Raw genomic sequence first — 20,191 nt, 5'->3', positions numbered from 1 at the left:
TCTTCATGATACCCTGATTTGGACATTTTCTCAGCAAACTAGCAAAATACATGCTAAACACTGATAATGCAGTGGCGTCCCAGTTTTTGTTAAATGATCATTTAGACTTTAAAATATTGTATATCCAACAACAAAAAGACACCTGAAAATATTCCTTAAGGTTCTCAACCTTGCTTTCTCACCACCCCCATCACTTCTCAACTACAAGCTGTTTGGGTAGGTGGTTCCAGAGGCTGGCAAAACAGAAACGGCACCAAGAAAGGTGACCTGCGTTATTTTCTTTTTGGTGTTAGTTGCTGTGTGGTAGGGACTGTTTATCAAATATGCTACATTAAGCTTACTCAAGGGAATTTTTGCTTTTTGAGTTATTCTCCCAGCTAAATGCAGAATACGGTTTCCAGGCCCAATGGGCCCATCCCTCACCGCTCACCTCCTAACTCCCCACTTCGTACAGTTGCGCCAGGCCCCCCCGCCACCCTGCTGTCTGCCCCAGAGGTCTGGCGCTTTCCCAAGGTTCCCGCCCACGCGGTTACGTAAAATCTTCCAAGTGGAGCCCCAAACCTGCTCCTCAATACAAAATTTGCCCAGGCGCACACAGAAGCGGGTTTTACGAAGCGGAATGCCCAGGTCCAAGATTTACCCTCAGCCACAGTCCGGGAAGAGGGCGCGGGAGACGCGGGGCTGGCCGGGCCCGCCCGCCCTCCTTCCTCCCCGCCCCCGGCCAGCGCCCAGCTCTACCCGGCCTCCCCCGCCGCCTACGGGGCGTGATGCGGCCCGCTCGCAAAACCCGGAGAAGTGGATCCCGCGCTCCGTTCTGCCCCTCCCAGGCAGCAGTCTAGAAGGCCTGACGGGGCTTGTCGGCAGGAAGCCCGGCTCGGAGCCTAGAAGGGGGAGTCGGCCTCGAGCGGGAGCGGACGCCGCCCCAGGTCTGCGCGGGTGAGCGTGCCGCGAGCCCCGGCAGCGCGGGCCTCCTTCCCGTCCCACTGCTCGTCCTCCTCCGGGACCCTGGGCGCTAGGCCGCGACCGCGACCCCTCCCCCACGCCGTACTCCGTCTAGGCCCTCAATCCCGAGCTAGGCGCGGCGCCCGCCTGCCGGGCCGTCTCCTAGCAGCGCCGTGACGTGCACGCGCCTCGGGGGTCCGGGGTGGGCTGGGGCGGGCGCCCGAGGGAGGGAGCGCGCGAGGGGCGGAGGAGAGGGTTGGAGACCGCGCCCGCTGTCTCCCGAGCTGCGTGCGGGTTCGGTTTCAGCTCTTGAGGACTCCGAGTCCTCTTCCCTGCACGCGTGGAGCCTTTCCCCCCTTCCCCCCTCCCCGCCCCACGACATTGTCAGAGAGAGGATAGTAATCCTAGACCCTTAGGAGCGTTTTTGTTAGAATCGTTTTGGAAAATGAAATCTCTCTGTTTATCCGAAGATTTTTTTCTTGAAAAAAAAAGTGTTTTTTGGTATATTTGATAGTCTCAAAATTAGGTAGAACCTTCTTTATCAACCACTATCATTTTACAAAGACTTTAAAAAATTCTCAGTGCAGTTTATTGAACCTATTAAGTTAAAAGACTTCTTTTTGGTGTGAATAGCTGGGGCTATATTTGAGAGCTTGAATTGCGCTCTAACAATTATATGATCTTGGACTAGTTAATCTCTGGCTCTGTTTCCTCATGTGTAAGATGTATCTATAATGTAATATACATAATATAACATAGTAGTAAGATCTATATGTATGCGTGTATAGATATGTAAGGTGGGTAGGTACTAACTTTATAGGGTTGTTTGGAGGATTAGATTAATATATGTAAAGCACTGTGCTTAGAATGTCTTAATAAGCGCTGTTAAATTTTAGTTCCACAGAAATCGTATTTTTCTCTGACTTGTGGTTTTGATTTTTTCAAAATTCACAATTTTAATTATGAAGTATCTCCCCTATCTTGTGAAAATGTATATTGAAGGATTTATGCCATATTCCTATACTATCTGATATTTCAAAGTGAAAGTAGAGGATATAAAGGACTGTTAAATAAGCGGTATGCAATGGTTCACCATTGGTATGTCTGAAAAATCGCCTGTCTTTTCATTAGAGGAAATTGGTGAATGGAAGAAAAGGTTGGTGTGGGTATGTCAGAAGATCTCTCTTCCTCTGAGGCACAGCCCCGGGACACTAGGCTGACTCTAGGATAACCATGTGGTACTTTAATGTTAGATGTGAACTTGGTTGAGGGTTACATAAATCAAATACCTTATTTCCTCAACAGAATATTGAAAAATGTTTGTTCCAAGATCTCTGAAAATCAAGAGGAATGCTAATGATGACAGCAAAAATTGTGTGGCTAAGAAAGTGAAACAAGCAGAAGACCTGCAGCTGGACGAAGGCAGAGATGTTCTAGTTGATGCTTTAGTTGAAAAAGAAGCCACAACACCAGACAGGCACGGGGCGGAATCATGCCCCTTCCCCAGTCCAGCTGACCAGCTGGCGGAGACTTATGTGACAGGGCATGAGCAGGGCGTGAAGGACAGCAGTCTCTCTGAGGAGCCTGTTAAGTCATTTTCCAAAACCCAGCGCTGGGCAGATCCTGGGGAACCTGTCTGTGTTGTGTGTGGTCGTTATGGAGAGTATATCTGTGATAAGACGGATGAAGATGTATGTAGCTTGGAGTGTAAAGCGAAGCATCTGCTACAAGTTAACGAAAAGGAGGAGACGTTAAAACTCAGCAATCCACAAAAAGCTGATTCTAAGCCAGAGTCTCCACTTAACACTTTTTATGTGTATAGAGAGCACCCCTTTATTATGAATCTTCAAAAAGACCAGGTTGAAAATCTTAAACGGCAGCTAGGAATTTTAGTTCAAGGGCAAGAAGTCACCAGGCCCATTATCGACTTTGAACATTGTGGCTTTCCTGAGGCCTTAAATGACAACTTGAAGAAATCCGGCTATGAAGTTCCAACCCCCATCCAAATGCAGATGATTCCTGTTGGGCTTCTGGGCAGGGACGTTCTGGCCAGTGCTGACACTGGCTCAGGAAAAACGGCTGCTTTTCTTCTTCCTGTTATCATCCGAGCTTTATTTGAGGTAAGTTAAAGTTCACGTTTTATTCTCAGAAACAAACATGGCATTTACTAAGTTTCATCCTTAACTATGTTAAAAGTGCAAACTGAAGCTAAATATTCAGAACTTAAATCACTAATGCATTCGGTAGTTTTTGCTTTGGATAGTTTGTATGAAACATAATTTTATGGAATTTTTCCTTTATCATATTAAAGCAAAGATCTCTTCATTGAAAGTCTGAAAAGAATGCTTTCCTTACAAGACATTTTCTTTTATATGAATTTTGTTTCAAGAAATCACCATTTGATTTTGGGGTAGAAATCCTGCTGATCAGATAAGGTGCAATTTTTGTCTCAATTTATTTGAAGAAACTGATTTATACCAAAGTCGAAACCCTAGTATAGAGTTTAAAAATACACCCTTAAATGTGATCTTGGTTCATCTTAAAATAATACTACCTTAGCTTACTTACACTGTTTGCCAAGCTCTGGTGCGCTTGTTAAGCATGAATTGGGCAAGGAGGGAAACAAATGAAAACTGTGGGCAAAAAGGAAAAGGAGGAAAAGCTGGAAAACTAAAGAGCAGTGGAATATAATGTGAGGAAAAGTAAAATAAAAGCACTGGTGTTCAAAATATAGGTAAAACTCACTGGAGGACCAAAGTGGAGCTGCAGGGCAGGGAATCTATAGGAAAGTAAACTCTTTGAAGGAGAAAGGAGTGAATCTACAAGAGAGCTGAGAGGGAAGAGGCAAGGTTCCTTGCTGTGTCCAACTAACTTGAAACAAAGTTTCAGTTTTCCAAACACTTGGTTAATGAGGATGCCTTCCAGTAAAGGTTCTCCCAGCTCCAATTTTGGTCTTTCATTATGCTGTGTAAGAAATGGGCTCAGTTTACAATGATTTTGGAGGAAAAAAATCTGCAGTGAGTAGAAGGGGTAAGAACTGGTCTCAGATCCATTTGGGCTGATAGGAAGCCATTAAATGGGAATCACTGTAGATATTTAGTTTATAGATCAGCAGGACCTAACTGCTGGTGTTTTTAGATTTGTTTTTCATGTCTTTGCAGAGCAAAACTCCGTCTGCACTTATTCTTACCCCAACAAGAGAACTAGCCATTCAGATAGAGAGGCAAGCTAAAGAACTGATGAGTGGCCTGCCGCGTATGAAAACAGTGCTCCTGGTAGGGGGCTTACCCTTACCCCCACAGCTTTATCGTTTGCAACAACACGTTAAGGTGAGCACTAATTTGATAGAATGCCTTTATATATATATATTTTTTAGAATTTTTATTTTATTATATTCTCCCCCACCCTTGTTCTTTTTGTGCTCGCTGTCTGCTCTCTGTGTCCATTTGCCGTCTGTTCTTCCATGTCTGCTTGTCTTTTTCTTCTCATCTTTCTCTTTAGGAGGTAACAGGAATGGATCTCAGGACCTCCGGTGTGGGAGAGAGTCATTCAATTGCTTGCGCCACTTCATCTTCTGGGGCTGCTCCTTCTTTCACTGTCTCTCCTCTCCACCTCTCTTTGTTGCGTCATCTTGCTGCACCAGCTCTCTGTGGCACATACAGTGTTTTCAGACATTTTTAAAAATAATCTCAAACTTTAAAAAAGCTCCAAGCATAGTATAGAGAGCTTTCTTTTTCTCCTGAGCCTTTTGAAAGTATGTTGCTGACATGATGTCCCATCTCCCCCAAATACTTTAGAGTGTGAATCCTATAATCTAGGATGTTCTCCTACATAAACATAATATAATTATAAAATCAAGAAATTAATATTGGTATATTACTGTCATTTACTTATCAGCTTTCGTTCAGGTTTGCTAATTGTTCCATCAACTTTTTTATTTTTAAATAGGAATAGGATCCAGTGCAGAATCTTTTTTTTTTTTAAGATTTATTTTTATTTCTCTTCCCTTCCCCCTCTCCCCCCACAGTTGTCTATTCTCTGTGTCCATTTGCTGCATGCACTTCTTTGTCCACTTCTGTTGTCAGTGGCACGGGAATCTGTGTTTCTTTCTTTCTTTTTTTTTTTTAAAGATTTATTTATTTAATTTAACTCCCCCCCTCCCTCCGTTGTCTGTTCTCTGTGTCTATTTGCTGCGTCTTGTTTCTTTGTCCGCTTCTGTTATCGTCAGCAGCACGGGAAGTGTGTGCAGCACCATTCCTAGGCAGGCTGCACTTTCTTTCATGCTGGGCGGCTCTCCTTACAGGGCGCACTCCTTGCGCGTGGGGCTCCCCTACGCCCGGGACACCCCTGCGTGGCACAGCACTCCTTGCGCGCATCAGCACTGCGCATGGCCAGCTCCACACGGGTCAAGGAGGCCTGGGGTTTGAACTGTGAACCTCCCATGTGGTAGACGGACGCCCTAACCATTGGGCCAAGTCCGTTTCCCCTGTGTTTCTTTTTGTTGCATCATCTTGCTGTGTCAGATCTCCGTGTGTGCGGAGCCATTCTTGGGCAGGCTGAACTTCCTTTCGCGCTGGGCGACTCTCCTTATGGGGAGCACTCCTTGCACGTGGGGCTCCCCTATGTGGTACGTGCGTGGTACGGCACTCCTTTCACACATTGGCCCTGCAGAATCTTGTATTGCATTTAGTTGTCTTATCTTTTTTAATTTGGACCAGTTCCTTACTCAGTCTTTCCTTTTTTTTTTTCCCCCAGTATCTTGATGCTTTTGAGGATTACCTCTGCTCACTTTGAAAAATGTCCCCCAAAGTTATGTATCTTTGTCAGGAATATAACAGAAGAGATCCTTTGTTCTTTTTTCTTTTTTTTTTTTTTTTTTTAATTTAAGGGGAAGCACTAATAGAATTAAAAAGTTTATAACTTCTCAAATTCAGCAGAGGGGGAAAAAATGGAATAGAAGGGGTAAACTCAATTCACAATAATTAAAATTGATTTAAATGTTTATGGTGTTTCTGAAGTACCCTACAGTTCTGTGGATACCAATCCTTAAAACTGAAATTTTATCATTTTTAGTGAAGCTGCTGTCCTCTTTATTTGTATTTGAAAGAGGAATACATTTGAATTCATTAGATCATTTGTACCTCTACTGTATTTTATGCCAGGCACTGTCTAATTTAATCCTTACAGCAGTTAAATCCTCACAGTAATTATCTCCATATTACGAATGAGAAGACAGAGACTCTCACCATTATTAAATGCTAGAGCCATTATTCCCACCCAGGTTTGTTTGACCAAAATTCCCTACATTTAACTACTACAACGAATATAATACAAAACTATTAAGAGCCTAGATAATTCTTAGAAACCATGGTACTCGACCTCTTGACTTAAAAATGAAATAATAGCTAGATAGTGTCAGGCTGCCTGCCAGGCCCTTATTGGCCTGGTGCCTGCTTAGCTCTCAAGTCTCACCCTGTGCCCTCCTCTCTACATGCCAGCTTCCCTGGCCTCCCAGCCTCAGAATGATCTAGACCACTCCTCACCTTGCTTATTCCCACTAACCCTTTAGGGTTTTTGCCTAAGTGTTAGATAGAACTTGATAGGTCTCTCCATAATGGGTACTAGCAAGGCCATGGCAAATGCTGGAAACGTATTGGCACAGATCAGGGGTTCTTAACCTTTTTTTGAGCCCTTTGCCAGTCAGATGAAAACCACAGACCCCTTCTCAGAATGTAATATCAGATAGTTTTATGACACTCACCATCAAAGAAAATAAAGATAAGAAGTTGATTTTTTTCAGTTCAAGCTCATGGACCCCCTGAAATCTTTCCACGGACCCCCAGTACCCCTGGTTAAGAGGCCCTGGCATAAATTGAAGGCACATTGATAGTATTTATTGGTTTTATCTGTCTCTTCCTTTATGAATTTCCTGAGAGCAGGGACCATGTCTGCCTTATTCATCATTGAGTTCTGAGTATTTAGCACAGTGACTGACACATATTAGCCACTCAATTAATATATAATAAATGAATATTACCTTAAAAAAATTTTTTTTCTTTTTTTCTTTCATTCAGGTTATCATAGCAACCCCTGGGCGACTTCTGGATATAATAAAACAGAGCTCTGTAGAACTCTGTGGTATAAAAATTGTAGTAGTAGATGAAGTAAGTATGATATTTTTAAAACATTAGTTACTAGTGTTCTATCATTTATGAAAGTTATGTAATAGTTATATAATGTCATTGTGTATTCAGGCATTTTCTCCCTGAAGGGGAAATCCAGGAAGTTTTAAAAATTGCAGTAGGGGATCTTAAACTGATTCCTGTGTAATGCTGTAGGTAAGAGCTAGTGCTACTACACTGACCCTTTTCCCAATTTATAGAAAACATACTATCAACAAACACTGCATCTCAAGTTTTTAAAAATATTTAATGGTTGCCACCATTTGTCTGCAAAAATTAAGGAATTAGTGGAAAATGAGTTTATCAACGGAAAATTTCTAAGTTAATAAAGCTTGGTGGGGTGACTTTTCTTTTTTCTTTGTGATATATGCATCTTGGTTGAGATTTTCTATTGATGAATTAATATAGCCATTTTTGTGCTTTTGGTTTGCTTAATAAGATGGAGTGAATGTGTTATTTTTTTCATGATATTCCGCCACGTGTACAAGCTTGAGAACAGGAACCCTGTGCCAGCCCAGGCTGGGCATGTGCCATTCCTGCCTGCAATGCCCGTCTGCCTTCATACCCATCCCATAAGCAGTGACAGAACAGGGGCTGATGTTACCCAGAAGTGAAATGTGGGCTACCTGCTGCTGACCAATGGTGGCAGCCTGGCCTGCCTTCTTTGGGCTCCAGTAAATAGCTTTAGGATACCAGGCAGTATGGAAAGCCCAAGACCTGCAAGACAGTGAAGAACCTTTCTTCCACCTACTGTGAGACCTTCAGCAAGTCTACTCGCCCAGAGCTGTAGTGAGGATAAAGTAAGGATGGTGAGAATGTCCAATAAACTGAAAAGTCTTATATAAATGTAAAATAATATTATGTGGGGAGTGGGTGTAGTTCAGTGGTTGAGCACCTGCTTCTCATGTATGAGGTCCTGGGTTCAATCTCTGGTACCTCCAGAAAAAGAAACTAAATCAGCTTTTTCTTAACATGGCCTTTTGGAGGGACTGATTGTGTCAGATTATGATCAGACTTATAGACACCCTGAAAGTAAGACTGGGCTTCCTTTTGCTGATAAACTCATGTTCTTAGGTTCTCCCCATCCTAGGAGCCTGACAGATGATTCTTGTAATAGAATTTAAAGTTAGGTTCTGTCCACCCTCACTTCTCTTCACAGCATCTTTATTTTCTTATTTTCTTCCATTAACAGGGTTTCATAGAGCACCTCAGTGTTGTGCTCAGTGTTATGATTCAAAAGAGGCATTCATTCAGCAGACGCTTTGAGTGTATGTTGTGTGCAGCCTCTGTCCCAGCTCCTTCCATGTGGTCTCAAGGGAAAATGACCCAGTAAACAAGACAATTGGTTATGTACTGAGAGTGAAGTAAACTCTTTAGATCCAGATCCAGCAACTCTAGATAGTTTGGATGGAGTGACAGAGAAGTTTTAAATAGTATTCAAGTCTACAAGTTGCTAAAATCTTGTTAAAGAAGAAAGGAACATGATCTTGAAATAAAGGCAAAAACATTACCGTATTTATGAGATAAAGTACTAAAATGTGTGAGATAGCCAAGGGTTTGCAAACTCTTCCTATAAAAGACAAGGTATTTTTAGCTTTGAGGGACATGTGGTCTCCCTTGCAACTGCTCATTACAGCCATAGTCAATATGTAAATTAGTGGGTGTGGCTGTGTTTCCATGAAACTTTATTTACAAAATTGGGTAGAGGTTCAAATTTTTCCCAAAAGCATGGTTTGCCGACCTGGTGTAGGCTATGGGTACAATAGTAGGGACTGTATAAGATATGCTAATTGTTTAGGACAAATAAGGTCAGAAAGAGAAGTAAGGCAGTGAATTTCCCAGCACTGTGAAAAATGGTTTCTCAGAGGCAATGGGATTTGACTTAGGCCTTGAAAGATAGGAAAGGATTTAGAAAACTTCTGAGGATGTATCAAGTAAGTGAAGAGACTAACATATGCAGAATCAGCAAGTTGGAGTGTATTTTTGGAGGGGGCAGAAAAGAGACCAGTCAGCCTGAAGAGTTCTTCCTGGGAAACAATGGGAAGTAAAGCTAGGTGGTTAGGGTGGAGTCAGATTATAGAGGACGACGGCCTTGAAAGGAGGCAGAGGAATTTGGATTTGATGTGGTAGACAATGGGGCTTTCTAAATTATTGAGTGGGGTGTAACATGTTGCCAGTCGTAGTTTATTCTGCTGTTCGGTGCAAGAAAAATTAAAGAATCCAGACAGGAAGTGAAGAGGGTCAGGGACAGGGCAGGGATGGTAGGCATCAAGGAGAAGGATTAAATCTGAGACTTACTCGAAATAATTTATGAGTCTTGTGAAAATTGGATATGAGAAATGAAGAAGAAGGTGGTAAAGCTGATTTATAAATTAAAGAATAGTTGTGCCTTTAATTTTTTAAAAAGGGCAGTTGCTTAAGGGACTGGATCTTTGGTAGGGTCGTGGAGAGTGAGGGGAGCCAGAAGTGGGCAAGGATGAGACTTTGTAGGCCTTTTAGGCTATGGTTAAGAGTTGCATTTTACTTTGTGTTCACTTTAAGCAGGCAAGTCACAAGATCTGATTTACATTCTAGTAGGATCTCTCTGGCTGCTTGAGAATGGAGTTGGGTGAGGGTAGTGTGAGAGGCATGGAGCAGTCACACAGGTGTAAGCTGGTGGTGGCGGCCAGCTGGATTTGGGCCTTAGTGTTGACAGAATTGATAATGGATTAGAGGTGGGATGATGAGGAGAGGAAATGAGGATGATATCTGGTTTTCTGATGGTACCATTTCCTGAGATATGTACTGGAATAGGAGTGGGTTTGAAGGGGGGGAATAAAAAATTCTGTTTTGAGCATGTTAAATTAGGAGGGCCTGTTAGATCCAAGTAGAGATGTTAAGTTGGCAGTTGGATTCAGCATTTGAGTTCAGGAATGCAGTTGTGACTGGAGAAAAGATTTTGGGGGTCTTTGACATATACATGATATTCAGAATGACGGAATCTGTTAAGCTGGGAAGAGAATATAGACAGGAACAGAAGAGGGCTAGGACCCAGTTCTTGGGGCTCTCCAACATACAACGCTTGAGCAAAAGAAAAAGGAAGCGGCCAGTGAGGGAGGAGAAAAATCATGACAGAAAAATACCAGGAAAGAAAAATAAGGTTTTAAAGGAGGTGGTGATCAATTATGTTATGTGGTATAATTTTATATACAGTATGTTAAGCATATGAATACTGTAAAATTGAGCTTACCCATCTGTTTTCTTAATAGACCATAAGTTCTTTGAAGGTAGGGTCTCTTCATGTGTCTTGATGATCTAGCACACAGCAGTAGCTTGTCGTTTACGACCACAGATTCTGGGGCCAGATTGTCCATGTCCCAGTTCCACCACTTAGTAACTGTGGAATAGGTCTCAGTTTGCTCATCTGTAAAACTGGCATCATAAGAGGACATGTATAGTGCTGGGAAAGGTGCTTCGTACCTTAAAGTTTTAAAGTTTCATAAAATGATATTATAATATTTATCCTTGTAACATGTCATACTTGTCTCTCATTTTTTTTTAGGAGGTACTGGGGATTGAACCCAGGACCTCATAAATGGAAAGCTGGCACTCAATGACTGAGCTCCATCCACTCCTCAGTGTGATACATTTTTATTCTATCTCATTTGTCCTAATTTTAATGCCATTTATGGCCCATTCTGCTGTTTGAATTCTGCATTGCTAAATTATATGAGTAATCCATGCACATTAAAGATAATTTAGAATATAGGAAAGAAAAAAAAACAAAACCCAGTATTCCTACCACCTTGAAAAAACCATAATAGCATAATTCTCAGAGATTTTTCTCCTGGTGTAGTTTGTTAATGGCCTTAACCATTTGTATCTTACCCTGTAGAATAGTTAGGAACTTCAAAGCATTTCTAGAAGAAATGTGTTATAATTAGATTTATGTTCTGATGTACAGAATAGCCTGCAAGCCAGAGGGCTTGTTCACAGGAGGAAGGAGAGGATTTGAGCCAGCGCAGTGGTGGAAGGACAGAGGGGAGAGATTCCGAGACATATTTAGAAGATGTGTTTAGGAGACTGAAAGTAAGGGTGGTGATGTCCGGTGGGAGATAGTAGGTGAGTTTAGTTCTTTATTTTCCTGTATTTACCAAGTTTTCTACATTGAGTATATATTACTTCTCTTATTAGGGGGAAAAATATATCTTTTAAAAAAGGTAAGATAGCTGTTGAATTTGGTAGTTGGGAACTCCTTGACAGCCTGAAGGAGAATAGTTCTTTAAGGTGAGAAGGTGAGGACTGGTGGGTGAGCAGAGGCTAAGAAATGGAGGAATGGAGCCAGCAAATCTAGACTACTGTCTGAGGAAGCCTGGATGAGAAGAGGAATTGAAGAAATTTATTTCTTCTAGCCAGAAGTAAGGCCACTTACTGAGATGAGTGGGGGCATGGTGGGCTTTTTAGGAAATCGGGGAAGGTTTAGAAGATACAATGAATGTATGTGTTTTCTGTGTCTCATAATTGAGCTGTTGGCTGAGACTTAGGTGTGGGCACTGTCTTAAGTGTTGTATTTAGCTTATACTTAATCTCATTAATCCTCATAACAACCCATAAAGTACCATATACAAAGGGGAAATAATAACTATGGTCATAGAGCCATTAATTAACTTGCTCAAGGTCATAGATGGTGCCAGGATTCAAACTCAGATAGCCACGATTATTTTATAGTCTTAAATGCCATAGAGTGAATACCATTATAAGTGTTCAGATTTTAATCTAAATGAGAGTACACAGTGGACATTTAAAATACACTGTTTCAGGGAGTGGATATAGATCAGTGGTTGAGCACCTGCTTCCCATGTAAGGTCCCAGTTCAATCCCCGAAATCTTCTAAAAAAATAATAAATAATTTAAATAAAATAAAATATACTGTCTTTATTAGTTTAAAGTATTTAGATATCATTTCCAAACTATAGACACCAGGATTTTACATGAAAATCAAGGTAACCTTAACCTTTTATTTTTTTTTAAAGCGGCACTAATTTAAATAAAAAGTTTATTTGCTTAGTAATAATACATGTTCATTGTTTAAAAACAGAACAATACAGAAGTGCTGTATATTCAGAAGTGACAGCCCTCCCAACATTAAATGTTTCCTACTTAATATTTTATTATAAATATAGCAGATGTTCATGGTAAAAAAAAATCAAATTGCAATACAGCTATAAAATGAAATAAGAAATTGCCTCTCCCAAGGCAGCCTCAGACTTTCTCCCTAGTGGTAACAACTAAGTTTCTTCACTGTATTCACATATAACATTTTGTAATACCATACGAAGTGTTCTGTACCTTGCTTTTTTTTCTCTCAGCAATGAGTGTAGCAATCATTCCATATCACTTAATAAAGGGCAACATAGTGTTCCATTGTATGGATAGACCATATCTTATTTATCAAGCCCCTGTTGATGATGTGTATGGTTTTTCACTAATCATCATTCCATAGTAAAAATCTTTGTGTATTTTTACAAACATAAACAGTTAGACAATATATAATTTTGCATAAATACACATTTTACCCAACTGGTTCTTTTTCTTTTAACATTGTATTTTATTTTTCTGTGTAAAAGTTTTTAATTTTTTATATCCTTAATTATATTGTCTTTTTTCGGGCACCTCTGGGTTTTAATGTCAAGTAGTACTTACTTTAAAACGGCTGTGTTTCAGGCTGACACCATGTTAAAGATGGGCTTTCAACAACAAGTGCTTGACATTTTGGAAAACATTCCTAACGACTGTCAGACCATTTTGGTTTCAGCCACAATTCCAACGAACATAGAACAACTGGCAAGCCAGCTTCTGCATAATCCAGTGAGAATTATCACTGGAGAAAAGAACCTGCCTTGTTCCAATGTACGCCAGATTATTCTGTGGGTAGAAGAACCAGCCAAAAAGAAAAAATTATTTGAAATCTTAAATGTAAGTAGTAAAGAAGTCAACCCTATTTTGTAGATTTCTTCCATTTTTTTGCAGCTCTTAAGAGAAAGATTTTTAGATACAACTTTTAGGAAATTTGATGTAGGTATTATTTAATAATAAATTGCTTTATTTACCTCAGAATTCTGTGAAGACCAAATATATTTTATTTGTGAAATCTTAAAAATTCTGTATACATGCAGGATTGGTTTTTCATTACCTTATTATAGAAAGACATTTAAATATAAGATTATTCTTAGATAATAGTTTTCCTTCAAAAATTTATAGTAGTTTAATATTTCTTGGGAAATAGAATTTTTAAACTGTAACTTAAGTAGGTGTTTGTTAAGTGAATGATATGTGAACTGTATAGTTACTTAAAAGTACTGTATGGAGTTAAATGTGATTTTTTTTCTGACTTGTGAACAATATTTAAAATTGTACTAATGGCTCTTAAAATTTATGAATTACTTTTGCAATACTAATGAAATAAAGGGCAATAGAATGCCTGGCTTCTGTTTGTGCATATTTTAAAGAAAATGCTTGTTTTGACAGATTATGTCTTAATAATATATATAAAACTATCAATAACCATCTTGTACTAATGCTTTTAGAAAACTTTCCATTGTAAATCATATTGCATAAAATATTTTAAATATAGGTTTTATACTTTTCAGGATAAGAAACTCTTCAAGCCTCCAGTATTAGTATTTGTAGACTGCAAACTAGGAGCAGATCTGTTGAGTGATGCAGTTCAGAAGATCACAGGTTTAAAAAGCACGTCCATACATTCGGAGAAATCACAAATAGAAAGGAAAAACATATTGAAGGTTTGACACCGAGCATTCTCTAGTCTTCCTTTCCTCGAAAACCTGTTTTGCCCCATTTTCATGAGACATCACATTGCTGGCTATTTTTTCTTTTTTATTCTTTCTTTCTTTTTTTGTTAGGAGGTACCAGGGATTGAACCCAGGACCTCATACTTGGGAAGCAGGTGCTCAGCCACTGAGCTACAACCGCTCCTCAATGAGAGTCAGGTTTTGTTTGTTTTTTATAGACACCGGGGCTCAAACCTGGGACCCTCATGTGGGAAGCAGGCATTCAACCACTACATCTGCTCACCCTGCTGATTTTTAAAGCAGATCCTTTTTTTAATGGCTCTAAGAACTTCAGGCAAGCACTTGACAGTGACTGTGACTTGCTCAATCTTCTGTATTTTGAGAGCAATAAGCCTTGCTCTCTGGGGAGTGTATGGTAAATCGATTACTAATTCTGAATCCACCATTTCTGAAATCAGGTCAGCTTGGCTGGGGCAGAACAATTCATCTTTGGAAAAGGCTTGCCTGAGTAAATTAATAGAATAAATTCAGTGGGGGTTGGGGAACTTGAGCTCCATACATTTTTCAGATCTACTAAGATCTTGCAACAATATGGAGGTAAGCACTGAGAAAAGGTAAAGCTATCTGAACTACATAAAACTACATAAAATAAATTCTACAATAATAACTTTTGCTCCTTTTTTGGAAAGGGATTACTCGAAGGTGACTATGAAGTTGTCGTGAGCACTGGAGTCCTGGGACGAGGCCTAGATTTGATCAGTGTGAAGCTGGTTGTCAATTTTGATATGCCTTCAAGTATGGATGAGTACGTGCATCAGGTAAAGAGGGCTTTTTTATGTTACCACCATTTTGGTAAGGCATTGTCAATATAGAGTAGAAAAGCAGAGCTAAAGCTTTATATATTTTTGCATTTAAAATGTGTAAACTAGACTGTTCTTAAAGACTATATGTATATATCTAAACTATATGGAAAAATGGAAGCAATCTAAAATGTTAATTTTTAAAAATTTAGTTTGTAGATTTTTGTTTTATTTTTATTTTTTTCTTATTTTCTTCAGTGAGCATATTACTGGCTTTTACAATTTATAATCAGAAAAAAATAAACTTAGAAAAGATTGTTTTAAATTGATATATCTGGCCAAATTAAAATTGTTCCTTTAATATTTGCTTTTAAAGGAATCTCATCTTTCTCTTCTCTCCATACCCTTATTTATTCCAGTCTTTCACCTTTAAAAGTTTTGTTCCTTTCCCCTGCTGCCAAAGATGACAATAGCTCTTCTTTCCAGCAGAAATGGAGCCTTCTCTTAGTGCCCCTGTGTTATCTCTCTGACAGCCACCTGTCTTCCTTTTTGGGCATCACTTACATACTCTTCAAGTGAAGCCTTTCTCTGATGTTCGCAGAATCACCTTGAATCACCCACTGAAATGCTTTTAGTGCTTTTAATGCACAGTCGCTTTTATTTTTACTTAGATTTAATAATACCTTAGTTCCTTTTTTTAAAAAAAATCGCTTCATTTACTGCACATCAGGGAATCAGGTATTCCACAGGAGTTGATTGTTCAAAAAGCTGAAGTGTATTTTATTTTCAAACTTTCATTTTAGTAATTTTGGATGGAAATCTTTCTAAGATATTTTAGAATCTCTTCTTAAATGAGTGTACTGATTATAATGATTTAACCTTTCCTTGATATCTCCAGTCAACTTTGTGGCTCTCAGTTCTTCACAGAGTACTGTGCTATCATAGAGCAGTCGACCGTAGAGACCTTAGGGATTGTTGATACCCAGAACGGCCCCAGCCCTGTGCTCTTCTAGCTCTGTAGCTGGGTGTCTGTATGTTTGTTTGTTTGAATGACTGAGGTACATGTATGTGTAATAACAAATAATACCAATAACAAAAGATATAAAATGAAAAGTCTTTCTTTTCCCATCTGCCTTGTCATTCCTACAGTTAACTATGCAGAAACTATAATGCATATAGATATATATATACACACATGTATGTTTGCATCCTTTTACACTTTTTGCATAAATGGAACCATATCACACCAACTGTTTATAGTTTGTTTTTTTTTAAGGAGGTACCGGGGATTGAACCTAGGGCCTCGTACATGGGAAGCAGGCACTCAACCACTGAACTACAGCCACTCCCCAATGAGAGTTGGGTTTTTTGTTTGTTTATTTTTTGTTTTTAGGAGGTACTGGGGATCAGGACTTCGTACATGGGAAGCAGGAGCTCAAGCACTTGAGCTACGTCTGCTCCCTACCTTGCTTTCTTTATTAAAGATATCTTTAACATATTTACTTATCAGCACATATAATAGCTCCCTTACAGTAAATGTTAACATGAAGTGAGTATTTACTATATGTTCAAGCACTGTTTAAGCTCTTATGTGTGTTTACTTGATTATTCTGGTTTGTTCTATTTTAATGTCTGCATGGTAACATACTATATGGATGTACATAATTTAACACTTCCTTTACTGATAGAAAAGCAAATATTTCCAGGATTTTGTTATTAAAAATGCTGCAGTGAACACCCACATACTTACCTCTTTGTGTCTCTTGCACCAGTATATCTTTAAAATAAATTTCTAGTAGAAGAACTGCTTTTTATTTTTGGAGGTGGGGAACTTCTGGGGGAAATAATTTGGTATTTGTAGTAACATCAGCTCTCTTTTAGAGTTTGTTGACTACCGCAGTTGTTTTCTTAAACTAGCTTTATATTTCAATATAAAATATCTCATTATAAATTACATATCAAAAGTTATCACATACCCTACAATTCACTTATTTAAAGTATACAATTAAATGTTTCTTAGTATATTCAGAGTTGTGCAACCATCACATAATTTTAGAATGCATTCACCACCTCAGAAGGAAATCCCATACCCATTCACAGTCACTCCCTAGTCCTTCTAAGGCCTCCAGCCCTAGACAAACACTAACCTACTTTCTGTCTCCATAGATTTGCCTACTCTAGAAATTTCATATCAATGGCATCATGCAATATGTGGTCTTTTCTGACTTGCTTGTTTTATCATCATAGCATTATCAAGGTTTGACCATGTTGTAGCATGTATCAGTGTGTCCTTTTTGTTGTTGAATAATATTCCATTGTATGGATTATTTCACTATATGGAATGTTATCCATTCATCAGTTGATGGACATTTGTGTTTTTTCCACTTTTTGAGTTATTTATAACGCTGCCATGAATATTTTGAGTAGAATTGCTGGGACGTGTGGTACCTCCGTGTTTAACATTTTGAGGAACTGCCAGACTGTTTTCCAAAGCAGCTTCACTATTTCACATTCCCACCAGCAATGTATGAGGATTCAATTTCTTCACATCCTCATCAACACTTGTTATTAGCTTACTTTTTGATTATAACTATGCTAGGGAGTATAAAATGCTCATTGTGGTTTTGATACACATTCCCCTGATGGCTAATTATGGTGAGCTTACTGCCATTTGTATATCTTCTTTGAAGAAAAGTCTATTGAAATCACTTGCCCATTTTTCAGGTGCATTATTTGTCTTTTACTGTTCACTTGTAAGCATTCTAAATATATTCTGGATGCAAGTCTTTTATCAGATAGATGGTTTATAAAATTTTCTCTCATTTTGTGGACTCCAGTTATTTTTTATATTTTAATTTTTATTAGAACTCAATCTAATGATTAAATAAGATAATAATAAAGGTTAATAATGAAAAACAATATTCCCTTGCCTCACTTCTCCCCACTCCTGAATCTCATTCCCTAGAGGCTATCCTTTCAACTTTTTTAACAGATTTCTTCTTTTGCAATTTAAAAAATTGCCTGTATGTTGGCAAGAATCATTTGACTATTTCTGAATATAGATTTATTTATTTTTTTTAAAGATTTATTTATTTATTTTAATTCCCCCCTCCCCCGGTTGTCTGTTCTCTGTGTCTATTTGCTGTGTCTTGTTTCTTTGTCCGCTTCTATTGTCATCAGCAGCACGGGAAGTGTGGGCGGGGCCATTCCTGGGCAGGCTGCACTTTCTTTCGCGCTGGGCGGCTCTCCTTACGGGCGCACTCCGCGTGGGGCTCCCTACGCGCGGGACACCCCTCATGGCAGGGCACTCCTTGCGCGCATCAGTGCTGTGCATGGGCCAGCTCCACACAGGTCAAGGAGGCCCGGGGTTTGAACCATGGACCTCCTATGTGGTAGACGGACGCCCTAACCACTGGGCCAAGTCCGTTTCCCTGAATATAGATTTAAATTCTCCATTTCAACTAAGGAGCAGCAATTGACATGATTGTGCCCCCCTTTTTTTGAAATGTTTCTCAGTATGTTTTTATTATATGTTTAGAGATAAAAAGATTTTATTCCTTATTTCATATCACCACCCCAGATTTATGCCGATTTGGTTCTGGTAAAATGGGAACGAACTTTATGCAAAAATAAAATAGCTTTATCTCATTTTTTAAAAAAGATTTATCTTATTTATTTCTCCCCACTCCCTCATTGTTTGCACTTGCTGTTTCTGTTGGTCTTCTTTTGTTTCTTTAGGAGGCACCAGGAACTGAACTCAGGACCTCTGACATGGGAGGGAGGTGACTAATCGCTTAAGCCACTTTCATTCCCTGCTTTGTTTTGTCTCTTGTTATGTTTTTCCCCTTGTGTCTCTTGTTGCTTCATCTTGTTGCATCAGCTTGCTGCTCCTGCCTGTCATGCCAGCTCACCATCCTATTTATCCTCTTTAGGAAGCATCAGGAACCTTGGCTCCCTGCTTTGTTGTGTCACTCATTATGTTTTTCTTCTTGTGTCTCTTGTTATGTCATCTTGCTGTGTCAGCTTGCTGTGCCTGCCCATTGCACCAGCTTGCTATCTTCTTTAGAAGGCATCAAGAACCAAACCACAAACCTCCCATGTGGTAGGTGGGAGCCCAGTTGCTTGAGCCACATCCGCTTCCCTTTATCTTACTTTTTAAGGAACTTTAAATGTGTGAAAACAGATATTCCTCTTGCTCGTAATACAAGGGCTTTTACAATTTTTTTACTTAACCCACCGGCACATTGATATTATGGCTCCCCTATACACACATAAACACAAATGCACACACACATAACTGAAGCTCAGGTTTCACAAACGTTCCTTACTTTTACTATGTGTGATTACTCTCATTGTTCCTTTTTCTTCAATTTCGTGGTGGCACCTCCCTGAAGGTGGCACCTCACTAAATTGATTTCACAAGTATATTTTATCCACAGTTTGAAAAATGCTATCTGAATGATTGCTGATCTTCATAAAGCTTCTTTAAATAATAGTCTTTGCTTTCTTTCAAGGGGCAATAAGATTGCATATGAACATTTTGAGAATTTTTTGCATTTCATTTCAGATTGGAAGAGTGGGAAGATTAGGACAAAATGGAACAGCAATTACTTTCATCAATAACAATTCAAAAAGACACTTCTGGGATATTGTGAAAAGAGTAAAACCCACAGGATCCATTCTTCCCCCACAGTTATTAAATTCCCCCTACCTTCTTGACCAGAAGAGAAAGGAACAACAGAAAATTAAACAGTCACAGAGTGATCTGGTTACAGGAGCTAATCTTATGGACATTATTAGAAAACATGATAAAAGTAATTCACAGAAATAATTTGTTATACCACATTGAATAATTTTTTCATTGTGTATTGATCAGCAAAATTTCTGTATATTATTTCTATGTGATGTTTGAGTAAATGGGACATGTACATAAAACAAAAAACTGAACATGATTTTTTAAATATTATAGAATGTCAAATTTGTACAGCAGGATTGTATTTATTTCCTTTCTTAATTCTCATACATTAAAAAGAACGTCAGAAAATGAATTGTAAAATAAAATAAAATGTTTTCCCCTCTGACAAAGTCTTTTTTTTTCCTTTTTTCTTTTTAATAAATAGTCCTGGAGCTGCAGTCAGAACTAGAAACCTTCAGGGCAAAGAGTCTGACCCAGAAAGGTGATTCTTTTATTATCTCTTTAGTCAGAACTACTTTTGAAAGAGAATATGGAATAGATTTTTTTTATTTTCGTTTATTTTCTCTTCAGCTTAACAAACATAATTCTAAAAATATTTAATATGGACTGCTTGTCAAAATCATGTCAAATTATGTTAATGTTGCTTTGCTAATTAAATGAATAGTTTAAAATACTAGAAGGAAAGGTAGGTGTTTTGCTTTGATACATCTATATTTTAATTTCTCTAAAAACTGTTAGGATCAAATTAGCTTGTGTATTAGTCAGCCAAAGCAGTGCTGA

The 20,191-nt window shown here is 39.0% G+C and overlaps 1 protein-coding gene across 2 annotated transcripts; it reads left to right on the top strand.

The window, feature by feature from the left end:
• The first annotated feature begins 582 nt into the window (after positions 1-582).
• On the top strand, positions 583-19,800 carry DDX59 (DEAD-box helicase 59). 2 transcript variants are annotated; one of them, XM_004458084.5, is made up of 8 exons: positions 583-936; positions 2,248-3,062; positions 4,104-4,271; positions 7,017-7,106; positions 12,828-13,079; positions 13,754-13,906; positions 14,605-14,733; positions 19,283-19,800. In XM_004458084.5, exons 2-8 carry the CDS (start codon positions 2,259-2,261, stop codon positions 19,544-19,546), a joined length of 1,860 nt encoding a protein of 619 aa, XP_004458141.1. In that variant the 5' UTR covers positions 583-936; positions 2,248-2,258; the 3' UTR covers positions 19,547-19,800. The 2 variants fall into 2 exon arrangements, with proteins under 2 accessions (XP_004458141.1, XP_004458142.1); XM_004458085.5 differs by having other exon boundaries at positions 720-926.
• Positions 19,801-20,191: the final 391 nt, after the last annotated feature.

This window comes from Dasypus novemcinctus, chromosome 13 (genome assembly GCF_030445035.2).
Source record: "Dasypus novemcinctus isolate mDasNov1 chromosome 13, mDasNov1.1.hap2, whole genome shotgun sequence".
NCBI classification, from domain to species: Eukaryota; Metazoa; Chordata; class Mammalia; order Cingulata; family Dasypodidae; genus Dasypus; species Dasypus novemcinctus.
Note: the sequence above shows the minus strand (reverse complement) of the source record. Positions and strands in the feature narration are given on the sequence as shown.

Bases quoted from the DNA above. Each gene is read 5' to 3' on its own strand.
- DDX59 (XM_004458084.5), top strand. From the start codon at position 2,259: ATGTTTGTTCCAAGATCTCTGAAAATCAAGAGGAATGCTAATGATGAC. The intron at 13,080-13,753 runs GTAAGTAGTAAA...TATACTTTTCAG, and splicing joins AATTATTTGAAATCTTAAAT to GATAAGAAACTCTTCAAGCC. The intron at 14,734-19,282 runs GTAAAGAGGGCT...ATTTCATTTCAG, and splicing joins TGGATGAGTACGTGCATCAG to ATTGGAAGAGTGGGAAGATT.